The 13,634-nt window shown below is 26.3% G+C and overlaps 1 protein-coding gene across 13 annotated transcripts in view; it reads left to right on the top strand.

The window, feature by feature from the left end:
• Positions 1-13,360, top strand: part of LOC132920633 (RNA binding protein fox-1 homolog 2-like) — a 38,136-nt gene extending 24,776 nt beyond the window's left edge. For 8 of the 13 annotated variants that reach the window (XM_060983150.1, XM_060983153.1, XM_060983158.1 and 5 more), the window contains 5 exons: positions 2,650-2,725; positions 3,102-3,119; positions 6,107-6,345; positions 9,173-9,245; positions 11,614-13,360. In XM_060983150.1, the coding sequence (XP_060839133.1) occupies positions 2,650-2,725; positions 3,102-3,119; positions 6,107-6,345; positions 9,173-9,245; positions 11,614-11,655 (448 nt within the window). In that variant the 3' untranslated portion in view covers positions 11,656-13,360. Of the gene's footprint in view, positions 1-2,649; positions 2,726-3,101; positions 3,120-3,311; positions 3,364-6,106; positions 6,346-9,172; positions 9,246-11,613 lie in introns of those variants that run through there. The other 5 variants (XM_060983151.1, XM_060983162.1, XM_060983152.1 and 2 more) reach the window with 5 other exon arrangements.
• The last annotated feature ends 274 nt before the right edge of the window (positions 13,361-13,634 follow it).

The raw sequence follows: 13,634 nt of genomic DNA on the forward strand, positions 1-13,634 counted from the left end.
GATATAAAATCATGCGATTGGCGTCGGCCCGAATTTTTTCTGTCTTCGAAGTGAAATTAAAATTTCAAGTACAAAATATGTATTAAAATATTTAAGACCGCTCAACTACATTGGAGGTTCCCACAGGTCTTTTATAAATACTCGTTTTATCAGTTATCACTCTGTTTAGTTGCGTATATATAATAAATAAGACAGTAAACCAAACCAAAAAATTGGTTATAGAATATTACTTTTAAATATTAATTTGTCGTGTGTTCATTAATAATTATTAATTATCAATTACTTTAAAAAAGATATATAAAATATTTAATCATAATATACTTATAAACTATAATAATTAATAACTAATTAATAATGTGACGATACGTGTCTATATTACTGACCATTGTGCTAAAGTTGTTTTAATTGCCTTGTCTAAAATGTATTCGCTCATTTTGTAGAAAAAAGAACTATTTGATATACCTACTAATTTTCACGGATTTTAATTCTGTCCAACGACTTCTGAAGCCTCTTCAAATACATCTTAACTTAACCTCATTAGTAAAATGAATCATATTACAACGCGTAATATTTCTAGTCCATTACTTCCGAGATTTTTACTTTATTTTCACCTATTAAAACTGTAGAATACACAGCCATTAACATATAAATATTATCATCGTTATATCACTCCTCTCTTATCTCCTAAATTACCAATACCCATTTGTAAGTATGTTAGCTGTAAGAAGTAAGAATTATGCCTGAAAATCCTCCCCGTCACCTCAAAATAAATTGTGCTGTGACTTGTAAAATGTCATGGATAAAATTTTTACTAATAAATGACTTTTTTAAATATATAAATCATTTTATAAAAATTTAAAATCTAATAAAAATATGCTTATTGTAGAAAAAATAGTATGTGTAAACCACGCGTATACGACATTTTATTAGTTGCATCTATCTATTAATCTCTGCCTACTATTGCATCATTACAGTGCGTTTCGTTAAACTTCATTATAATCATTATGAATGATTAAAACTATCATCATTTACATACATATTTCTAAATTATAAAATTAATTTTATTTATTGAGCCTCTGTGTTAAATTCCATTTCAATATGCTTTCTACATTTTATGGAAATATACTTCAAATAACAATAATTATTTTTATTTTATGCACTTTAATGTAATAATATGTATTATACTTGTGCAAAATTAAACGAATTAGTTTGTTTTACATTTTCTTATTCCATTGTAGATTTATTATAAATGTATATTTACTATATAGGTAATAATTTTATTTTCTGTTAAATACAAGTATTAACCAAAATTATGCTCACATGCAGAAAAATACATAATAATTAATTATCCACAAGTCTTAACTAATATTATTCGTTGTTTTTTTTATCTGTAACACAGTGGTATTAATAAATTTTAAATTATTAATAACATAAAGCATTTTTATTCATATACTATAACCATCCGCGTACAATTAATTTTTTATAATCTATTTCAATTTTATTTTGTATTACAATACCATCGATTAAGTCTTTTACAACGTTCATCGTAGTTGAATTGCATTCGAAATAACTGGTTTTGCAAGTTATGAAAATACACAGATATTTCAGATAACCAGTTAGGCATAAAATTATAATATATATACAATATACAGTATACACAGTACACACACTAAACACTATAAGTGTAGTCATTTTGGTTTCAAATAACGTTGCATACCCGTGAACATAAAAAAAAAATATTCTTAAATTTTAAGTTCTTGTCCTATGCCGTAAAACTGGTTTAATCTTGACTTTTATTCTATATATATATAAATAATACTTAAATTATTTTTTTATATATTGATATAGTATTGTATAAAATTATGCAGAATTATATTACTATAGGCCTTAATAGTAAATAATGTAATATGTTATGTTCAATAACAATATTATGCCTCCATTTTAAACATTTATGTATTCATAAATTAAAAAACGAAAAAATGTATTTATAATTTATTATTAATTGACAAAGTTATGAGTATAGGGGGAGTGAACTCACTTTTTTGCATTAAATTCTTATTTAATCTAAATAACTATATAATTAATAAATTCTTTGTAGGTAGGCTGTTTTATTGTAAACATACCTATATATTTATAAAAATTTGTTATTATTTAATTATTTTATACTTGAATATTAAAGTAAAATTTGATATTACTGTTTTTCTTATGGGAAGAAAAACTTACAATTTGTAATTATTTAATGAAATAAGTAAACATGATAACTAGCATATAATATATAATAATAATAAGATATTGAATCATATTTGGGAAGGTTATCAATTAGACAAATCAGACATATTTATTATCACTCGAAAAAATAATTTATGCATTTATAAAATAAGTTTTCAAAAGATATAATATCTATGATTTGAGATGTTTTGTAATTACAAGTACATTTTCTAACCGTTTTTAGTCATATTTATGTTCTTAAAATCGAATACAATAACATTATTATCATGTGTATAAGATTCGAAAATAAAAGATTAATATCTGATGTTTGTTAGAATATTATTTATAAATATGAATTACTTATTAGTGTTAGATATTATAGTTGAAAAATATCGAGAAAAACTGTAAACAATGTTTACGGCTTTTCATTCTTACCACCAGTAAAATGTGTTTCAGTGGAGTGTACTATGATCCATTCCTGGCAGCTCAAGCTGCAGACAATAACTACAGGTTACAGGTAATATCTTTGTATTATTTATACTTTTTATACTTCATATTAATCATAAATGAATGTTTTAAATATTTTACAAAAAACACTAAGAACCTACCATGTTAAATTTATATTATATTATAATTTATATTTACGAATCGACAAAAATGGGAGGTTAAACATGGTTTTTTTAAGCTTGTCGGGTTTCGCGCTCCACTTCATAAAACAATTATTTTTATTTGTTTTAATTCGGTTTATATTCAAGTGTGGTTGGTTATGAACTCATAAGTAATAAAGTGCTTTGCGTTTAAACTTGTTTTAAGTCGTTTTATATTGATTATGAAAAGGTGACCCAATAAATGAATTGAGAATTAGTTGAACTGGTGTTGGTATTTTTTTTCAGGCAGGAGCAGTCAATGAGGTAAATGACGATTCATATAGTATAATCACAAACTATTCCTATCCTATACAATTTTCTTATTCTTCATCTCTTTTTTTATTTTTAAATGCATTAAATTACAATATCAAAAAAAAACTTGCGTTCCTTTTCTATATTTTAACATGAACAATTTGCTCAATTCATTCCAATCGTCATTCTTGAAATTCGTTTTAGAAAAAAATCTTATGTGTAACGGATTACAAAGGCTGGAAAAGGGAAATATAACGTGAGTTTTATATACGAAAAAACATGACGAATGGCATGGCCGGCCTTTTTTTCTTGACATCACCGCTTCTATAATGTAGATGCACTGAGAAATCAGTGTCTTGATCAATATTTTATATTTTATTATATGCGGTTACAAAGTAATATTTGTACATACCTATATTATATTAATTTTATTAACACCAAATTCTGTTATTCGGAATTTTCCTGAAAGTTTGTACTAATCGGTTACATATATAGAGCGCTAATCATTATTTATTATTAACACTACGTTACATATATTTTAATTTTTGCACAGTCTTTGATTCCTGTGATTTTTTTTTTAAATTTTTTTTTTTAGAACATTAGGCATTTGTTGCCTGATTTTAGAATCAATAGCATTTATAAACATTAATGACACACACACTCACATATACATAGTACATACGTGTTAAATTATTAGGTATACATAGTGATGGGTATATTATGCATTGCGATCGTTTTGTCATATTTTAACAATTAATTAAAGTTCTTTTATAATATTATGTCTACAACAACAATAGCAAGCACTATTATACATCCCCGTTTACCAATTCATATACATAATCCATTTACTTAGTTATGTTTAAATACGACGTAATATGATGTATATGTGTACACTTTTAAATGTTTACACTAATATATTGTTAGTCTATAGAGTGAAAGGGTGAAAAAGATATTCATAAATAATTCAAACAACACGATTAATGTGGAAATGTGTCGCTACCCCGAAGTGGTAATTGGCATCAGTTGAGTATTTAATTTCTACGTTAGACTTTGATTGGTATAAGACTGTGCAACATATTTAGTGTTTATTTATTTATTTTTCGGTGGCGGAATCGTTTGTGAAATTTTTATATATTGAAATGGCCTATTATTAAAAAAAGTAAAAAATAATAATAATAAAACATTGCATGTAACAAAAAAATATATATACGAGCACAAACTCACTCGCTATAACTATTATACAGGTTGAATTATCTAGTATGTTTAACAAATTTTTTTATCGTATCTATATTTGTACAAGGAAAACAAATTTGTTGTTTATTAGTCGTTTTTTATAACCTAAATAATATGTACCTACATAAAATATATACGTACACTTAATTATTATTATTATGTGTATATGTATATTGTATTTTTTATTTATTTATTTTTATTTTGGGTTGCCTGTTATTTCTTTCTCCTTACATATATATATATATTGTGTATTGGCTGTTTTGTTGGGGAAAATGTAGACGAAAAGCTATGCTTGTAGCGTTTCACTGAGAAAATAAAAATTTCAAATTTGGGTATTATAATAATATATAATAATTAATAATTCATCTTAATACTATACTAGCCTTGGTTGAAAATAAATATATGTATATATATATATGTATATATATGTGTATATATATATATATATGTATATACATATATGTATAATTATGTGTCTTATCATTTATTTGTGTTGCTAGAAATGTACTGCTATCTATCATATAATATTATTAAAAGGAAAATTTTAGGGTGATATGCCACATATTAGCTGAACGTACAGCTAACTGTTGCATGTGAAATGGTTCATAGTGGTTTTTTATTTTATTTTTTATTTTTGTGTATCCATATATTATATATATAAATATATATATATATATATATATATATTAGAAAGTTTTCGAATAATTTTTATTTATAATATTATAAATTAATAAATAGGTATATGTTTACAAATTTATAATTATTATTTATACATTTTTTTCTGTTTTTTCTGTTTACTATAACTGTAAGAATTATAACATCATAATTCATAATTCATTATGAAATATGTTACCTGTATGTATTATTTTAACGCACGGACTTCGTCAATTTCTATGTATAGATTATAGAGTTACTTCACATAAACATTTAAATGTAGATGAGGTACCTTATAGTGGACAATTATTTTATTTATTTTTCGTCTTGATTATTTGAAGCCGTATATTATCTTACATCTCTAATAATATCACAATAGTATTTAGAGGTTTTTATAATTCGATTACACTATACTGGGCAAGTTATAATTTCATATAATATTTCTATTGCCTATATTATTATTATATTATATACACTGATATAATATTATACATTGTGCACACTGTAAGCTATGGTTTACATCTCGCGATTTTCTACTTTTTATCGTTTATCCTCACCCGTTTATTAACTTGCCTATAGTGTATGTAATTATTATTGCATCGCGGTAAATTTATATTATTGAATTAATATTGTTTTTTTATAAGAAATGTATGTATTTTTTGAATTATTATGACATGCATATTACCTATATTCAATTCTTGTCCAATTTTGTGTTGATGAATATTATATTAATATACTTACAGGTGGATTTTATTTATTTTGTATTTTACCTATTTTTTGTTCGCTGTTATATTGGTGGTTTAGGGTTGATAGTTATTCTACATAAGTAATAATGGAAAAGCGCAACTTAACGTTATATATATATATATATATATATATATTTATTATTATATCGATATAATCGTTATATATTAATTATTTTTCATTTGCTAAGTACATTAAATACTTTTATACCATACTATATATATATATATATACAACAATAATAATATATAATAATAATATAATGCTTGATTGATTCCGGTATAACGCGTCCACGTGTGATAATGTGCCTGCATTTTTTTTTTTGTAAATGTAACGAATTTTTGTTTTACTAATCGTTCCAAAAACAGGTAGCTGCCGCAGCAGCAGCCGCGTCACCCCTACTTAAGGCCGCAGCCGCAGCCCAAGGGACTCCAGCGTTGTCGTCCGCCGCAGCGGTGGCCCAAGCGCAACAGGCATCCTACGTTGCCGCCGCCACGTACACAGCCGCAGCGGCTAGAGCGTACAACGCGGCGGCTGCAGCCGCCAACAACCAGATGGCCAACCCGGCGGCCGCTGCCGCTGCTACGTACACGGCGTTGCCAGCTGGGTGAGAGTGATAATAAACTATATCATGACGATGATGATAAATTATGTGTCCCCTTATAAATTATCTACATAATACGATGATATTATTATAATTATTATTTCACCAAACACACGCTGCACGACCGTCGTCATGATCAGTTAATCAGTAGCTCTATACACATTATATAATTATGATTTAAAATAGCAAAAATAACGTTTTTCATGTCCTTACAAACGTACTCAAGGATGGGATAGTTTATAGGGTTAGATCGCCCCACCATTGATTATTAACGTGGCATAGGTACTGGCATGTACATTTAATTCTTAGAATACTAACTCGAAAACAACTAACACAACTTAAAAAATTATTCGATTATATATATATATATTTGATATATAGAAATATATTAAATAGCTCCCTACTTTCATGTTTGGGATTTATAAAAAATATGCCCCTCCCCCTTAGAGCATTTCTGATTACACCTCTATATGACTATATGTAATAGTTAAGTTGAAAACATAACTATCAACGACCACCGGCCAGAAGCATATTTTGGGATGAAGTTATAGTGATTACTCCCTAATCTTTTTCCCGTTTAACATATATTTTATACCTAAACAGTAAACACCCGATTAAAATGCTCAGTTTTCACAAAAATAACTATAAAACATATTTATCTTGTATTTTTGATATTTTGTGTTGACGTTAGAAAACAATGAAATTGTTTTAAAACCACCTCAATTTTTTTTTTTATTTACAATCATTATTTTCCAGACTTCTAATTTTTTTTTTTAGCTGCAACCGCGCTTAATTGATTTTAATTAGTATAGACAGCCGCGTGGCTGTTCGCGTCTTTTTAAACTTCGGGTTTTCGTCATTTTTTACAGTTGTTGAGGGTATGAAAAAAATTTGCCAGCCGGATTTATTTCACCATCGAATATTTGATCACTCACTCAAGTCTAAATTCAACAAGCAGCGGGAAATTTGAGAACATAAAACGCTATACGAGTGGTAATACCATCATCAGACAAATTGTTTTTGCCGCCGTGTCGGTATTTCGATGTCACCAATATTATTGTTAATATATCCAATGCGTGCTTATTCTATTAAAATACTACTTCATCATATTATTATTCTTTTCCACAGTGGAGTTTTCGTGTCATTGTATCACATTATTGTATAGTGAAAAATTAGTTTGATATATATATACACCGCACATATATATACCAATAAAACACTCGTAAATTTGACATCAGATACATCATATATCATATTATTATAATATATCACTATATGTATATATATATATACACCCGACTATAAACCTATAATACACTGCTTCACAAATCTCATTTTCTACCATTACCACGCGTTACAATATTTATTTTTTTTTATCAGATTTATTCGTAAAAAAATTGGACAATATAGCGATCAACATAAACACATTTTTTATTCATCGCAATTTAACCGCGGATACTAGTTCTAATAATGCAAGCCCGTAAACATGAGGGTTAGAGGTATAAAAATATTTACCCTCCCCCCCTTCGAAAATTGATCCTAAATACGTGTTTGCTATAATGCCTGCAGCCTTAAAGCGCTGGAAAAAAACATATCCATAGAGTTAAAAATTAAAAACTGTACTGGGTAATCCATTTGAATTAATTTTTATATTTTTGTAAAACTCTTTCATATTCATTATTAATTTATTAATGTGTTTATCGTTGGATCCCTTATTGGTAATGTTATTTAATAATTTATGTACCTACGAATATACGATATATATACGACTTAACAATATGCGCGCGTAAGCGTCTTTATTCTTAAAGATCTATTCTCTATTAGCTGAATATGTTCAGTGAGGCCCATTATCTTCTTGAAAATTAAATAATAATAAACAGATTTTGTCTTAAATGGTAATTTTGTTATTATTCAACTCTTGCATGTAACAATATCGTCAATATCATAATTATTATAGTAAAATAATAAAATGTAACTCGTGTGCCAAAATTATCACGATTATTTCACGATTATTTATTATATTACATAGAATAATTTATTGTAATAATTATTAGTTATTACTAATTGTTATTCGTATGATATTATTGTGTATTTGTGTGCACAACGACTGTTTTCATATTAAAATTTAAAACCTTTATTAATCGTAGTTTACAATACATATATTTTGTATGTTTTTTCGTATGTTGAAATAAAATATGTGTGTAATGTGTATAGAAGCGTTTAACTGATCACGGCGATGGAATTGTACATTTACTTAGTTAGTGATGAGTAAAAGAAAACTGCATGCAAGTATATATTTTTCTTTTACCGTAGTGTAAAACTAAAAGCTTTTTATTTTGTGTTAATTCATTCTGTAATTTGGCTTTGTATAGCTTATATATATATTATTTGTTCATACTTTTTAGATTAAATATTTTTATTTATGTTTTGTGTAGTCTTTTTCGTTCTATGTGACTTCCGCATTTTTTACGTGTTGTGTGAATTTTTGTTTTGTTTTATATATTATTTATTTAATTTGTTTTATTCCAATTGATTAATTATTTTGTCAACTGATATCATATATTCATTTATAACGTTCATATAAGGGTGATAAGTCACTTCAAAGAGTAAAAAATATTTATTTCGTTTGTTTTTTAATTTATAGCTTTGATTAGTGTTAGGCAGGTTAGGATTGATAAATTTTAAATAGTACGAACTAATTCCGTATTTTTTAAAAGACATTTTTAGCCTAAATTTTACCATGTATACCATACATTTTCTATACCTATTACGTATGTTTAAATCAATAACTAATTTTGTATTTTTTGCTTTTTAACAAATGTGTTTTTAGATATACTGGGCGTGAATACACCGCAGAATCATACTTAGCTAGTCACGGTATTGGTCCAGTCACTGGATACGGGGTCAGTATATTATTATCTTATAAACACACTCATATTATATATACATATAATATTAAAAGATTATTGATGTGAATTTTTTACCGTGGCACTCGTTCCTAAATATTTTACTATTCGACCGGTTTTTCGGCATTCGAAACTTACTGCTTAACCATGATTGATTTAATAACTATAAAAATAAATATTAAATATTACATTTTTATTACAGATGTTTTATCAAATAGTTTTATTATCAAATATTTTCTTTAAATTTATAAAAATCTATTCATTATTTAAATTTTAAATGAAAAAATAATTCGAAAAGTTCGCATAAATTAATTTATGAGTATAAACTGATAACCTTTTAGCACTGTTTTAACTGAACCAATTTTACCACTTGATTATCTGTGCCTATGAGTGCTGGGTGGCCACAACGAGGCTCGTGAGCCGCACGCGGCTCTTGACATTAAGCTTAGAGTAATTATTATTCTTAAGAGGACGTTATACCCGGATGTGTTGTCTGTCTTACTAATGTAGATCATAGCAAATTTTCGTTCAGCAGAACACATTTTGTGATGTTAGCTTTAATATTAGAGTAAATTTACCTATTATCAAATTTAAAGATAAGAATATTATCTAAGGCATCTCACAGGTTTTTATTGATATCTTAATTTTTAAGTGAGTTATGGTTATGTAAAATATTAAAACTTTAAAATGCTCGTAACTCGCTCAAAAATTAAAATACTAATAAAAGCCTACGAGATACCCTAGATAACATTATTACCTTTAAGTTTGATAATAGGTAAATTGACTAATATTAAAACTAACATCACAAAATGTGTTCTGCTGAACGAAAATTTGCTATGATTTACATTAGTAAGACAGAGACAACACATGTGGGTATAACGTCCTCTTAACTATTTTAATTATTTTATGAACATTTCTTAACAATGTGGCTCGCAAAATTATTGTTAGTGGTCACCCCTACTATATAGTTTAGACTGTATAGCTTCTAAATAATTGCTACGATAGTGAATAGTGATTATTATAGCCGTAAAGGTCTTAGTAAGAGCCTGAGAGCCTACCCTATAATAACTAAATACTGCTGCGATATAATATTATTAATATTCGTCGTGTTAATGTTATAAAATATGATCGAATATAATAATATTATGTCAATGATATATTTAATGAATGTTATGTAATTTATATTATCGCACTCTTAAGGACGCATAAAATGCGTTTTCATTAAAATTAATTGGATTTATATCATGTTATCGAGTATCGTTCTATACGGCTTATTGAATTAATTGTATTTCTGGCAAGTGACGGGCCATAAAATAATTTGCGAAATTATTTATCTGTGTCCGGCCGATGTAGTTATAAATGACTGTTGGCGCGAAACGATATTACTTTACACTAAAAAAAAACCTATTGCGTTTAATTAAAACAATTTATTGTTCGTCTATTTTTAGTTTTCGGTGGCGTGACGAGGTCAGAGGCGAACATATCAATTTGTGACTATTACCCCTATCATAATTTTAAAATATAAAAAATTTTTTTTATAAATTTGATCCATCTTTTCCACCATAAATGAAAGTGAATGTACAACCGAGTACCATGAAAGCAGGTTAATCGAAATGCAACACATGACTTAATAATTCTATCACCCTCAAAAAAAAAAAAAAAATTCAATCTAATTATTCACTTATACGCCCACTAAAATGGTAATGTCAGCAGCCTCGGATCGTCACGTCAAATATATGAAATTAGAATGTCGCTGCCAATAAAAAAATGTGAATTCACAGATCAGTTTTTAATATAAAATAATAAAATAGATGATAACTTAAAATGTATCTTGTGCGTATAAATATATTCAACTTCGATATATTTATACTACAAATTATTAAAGTTTTTAAAACTATGTTATTTTTTTCATTTTTAAATTGTTCATGTCGAGAAATATTTAATTCGCAGGTTTATTATCTTGAAAAGTGTTATAATAACTAAAAATAATCTCGTACTTATCCCATTGTACTTAGATAGTTAGACCTTATTGCTTACAGAAACATAATTGTTCACCAATATAATTTTGGTATAGGTATTAATTAATAAAAAAAATAATTCTAAAAGATTCCATACTTGCCTATATGTAATATGTGTAAGAAACTACGAAATGTATAGGAATATTTTATTTTATAAAAAAAATTCTGGCTAAGTAAACAAGCTAAGATATTAATAAAATGCTGTACGCTATTTTTTTTTATCCATGGACCACTAGATTATTCTGTAAGCAGATTATCTCAATTGTTGAAAATTATTTTTTAACGCTTGTACCTTTACTATATTATTATTGTATAATAACAATGTTTTGTTTTTTATTTGATTTCAGCCAATGTACCGAAGTGGCTACAACCGATTCACCCCGTACTGATTATAATATACAATATAATAATATTATCCTATGAGATTATTATATACATTACGATTAATTATAATTTTTACTCGTGTAAGAAGGCAGCCATATAAAATAATATATATATATGTATATTATACTATTATATCCATTGATATACATAAATATTTGATAACGCGGTGAAGAGATGAATTTAGATTATTTTAAATGTCTCTCATCTGGTACTCCCTGTCCCGACCGTGTGAACTTGGGCAACGATTTTTGTAATAATTTTTGAAAAATCATTTAACACCATATAAACATAGGTACTATATAATGTACATTGTACTTATTACATGATTAATTAATAATTGTAGTCGTTTGCATTTATCTCTGTTACCGACGTTGTTAATATTGCGTAAAATGTATAAAAGCTGACCACTTCCGATCCTTAATCCTTCACCACGACCGCTTAACTTTTTTTAAATAGTTTAATTATTATAGGTATTTATGTATATTAACGATTTAGGACTCCAAACCCTTTCCGAATTTTGTACATCCATATATTTTGTACGCCATTTATTTATTTATATTATTATTTTAATTGTTATTATATGATTATTATTATTCGATTTCCAATCCCTGCTGACCATCACTTGCTCCTTCTCTACCCCGTTTCCAAATATTGTTGAAATACATTGATAAATAATAACTATGAACAAAATATCATGACAAAAAAACATATATATAAAAAAAAAAATTACCTTAGATTAGAATGCTTACATTTGTATGATAATATATTATATTTGTTATTATTATTATTATTTGACATAAAATCGTTTGAATCTCGATTGATGGACATTCGTGAGTTGGTGGGGAAAAAAAGAATCTCGACAGTAATAATTATTTTTCATAGATAATGATGGAATAATAACAACATCGAAAGGCGTTCGTAGTGGGTTTTCTCTTTTCTAAGAGTAAAATTTTATCGCTGCCGTTGCCTTTTGATTACGTTTGTTGCTAAAATACTACCTTAGACCACGATTATTTTAGCGACTGTGTGTGTGTATATATATATATATATATATATATTTATGTGTATGTATATTATTTAAATTATAGGAAAAACGATCTGAATGTTCACCAACCAACAAATATATATTATATATATTAGAGCTCTCTCAATTTGTTTGTTTGTATGTTTTTTTTTTTAGTTCATTTTTATAATAATATATTATAATTTTAAGTTTTATTATTACTATTATATTTTTTCTTTTTTACGGAAGCTCCGAACAAGAAACATCACACTTAGATTTTTTTTTTTTTTTTTTATAATACAATTATTATTATCATTATTATTATATATATATTACTATTTTACATTTCTGTACAATCGTGTCTAGTTAATTTATTTATTCTGTTAGCGAGTACAAAATGATGATATAATATTTATTTATGTATATTATTATGAATAATGATAATAATAATAATAGCGCACAACATAATATTATGTACATTTTTTTTTCTAAACAAAAGGACCGCACAAATATTATCGTGTTACGAAACCAAAAAGAAAAAATAATTTAAACAAAAACAATTGTGTACCAATTATTCAATTGTTAATATATTATTATAAAATATATACTTTAAATCCAAATTTTGTTTATCCCTCCCCTTGTTATTATTATAATTTGTAATGATATTTTATAAAATGAACAATTATTATAATATTTTATGGTTCAAATTTTGAAAACACATTTATTTATTTCCTTTTCCAATCTAATATGTTTCTTTGTTACACTTATTTATCAATCATAATATAAAACGATAATCAGATATGACATGTAATAGTATTGTATTTATAATTTAATACTTGAAACTTTTTTTAAAAATGTACCAATCACTGAAATAGTTTCCTATGTCATATCATTGATTATAAATAGTATAGCCTATAGATATTAAGTAAGATGGTAATAGGTTTTTTATATAGGTGTCCAATATCTGTCTTAAGTTATTGC

The sequence above is a fragment of the Rhopalosiphum padi genome, chromosome 2 (assembly GCF_020882245.1).
Source record: "Rhopalosiphum padi isolate XX-2018 chromosome 2, ASM2088224v1, whole genome shotgun sequence".
In the NCBI taxonomy this organism is placed as follows: domain Eukaryota; kingdom Metazoa; phylum Arthropoda; class Insecta; order Hemiptera; family Aphididae; genus Rhopalosiphum; species Rhopalosiphum padi.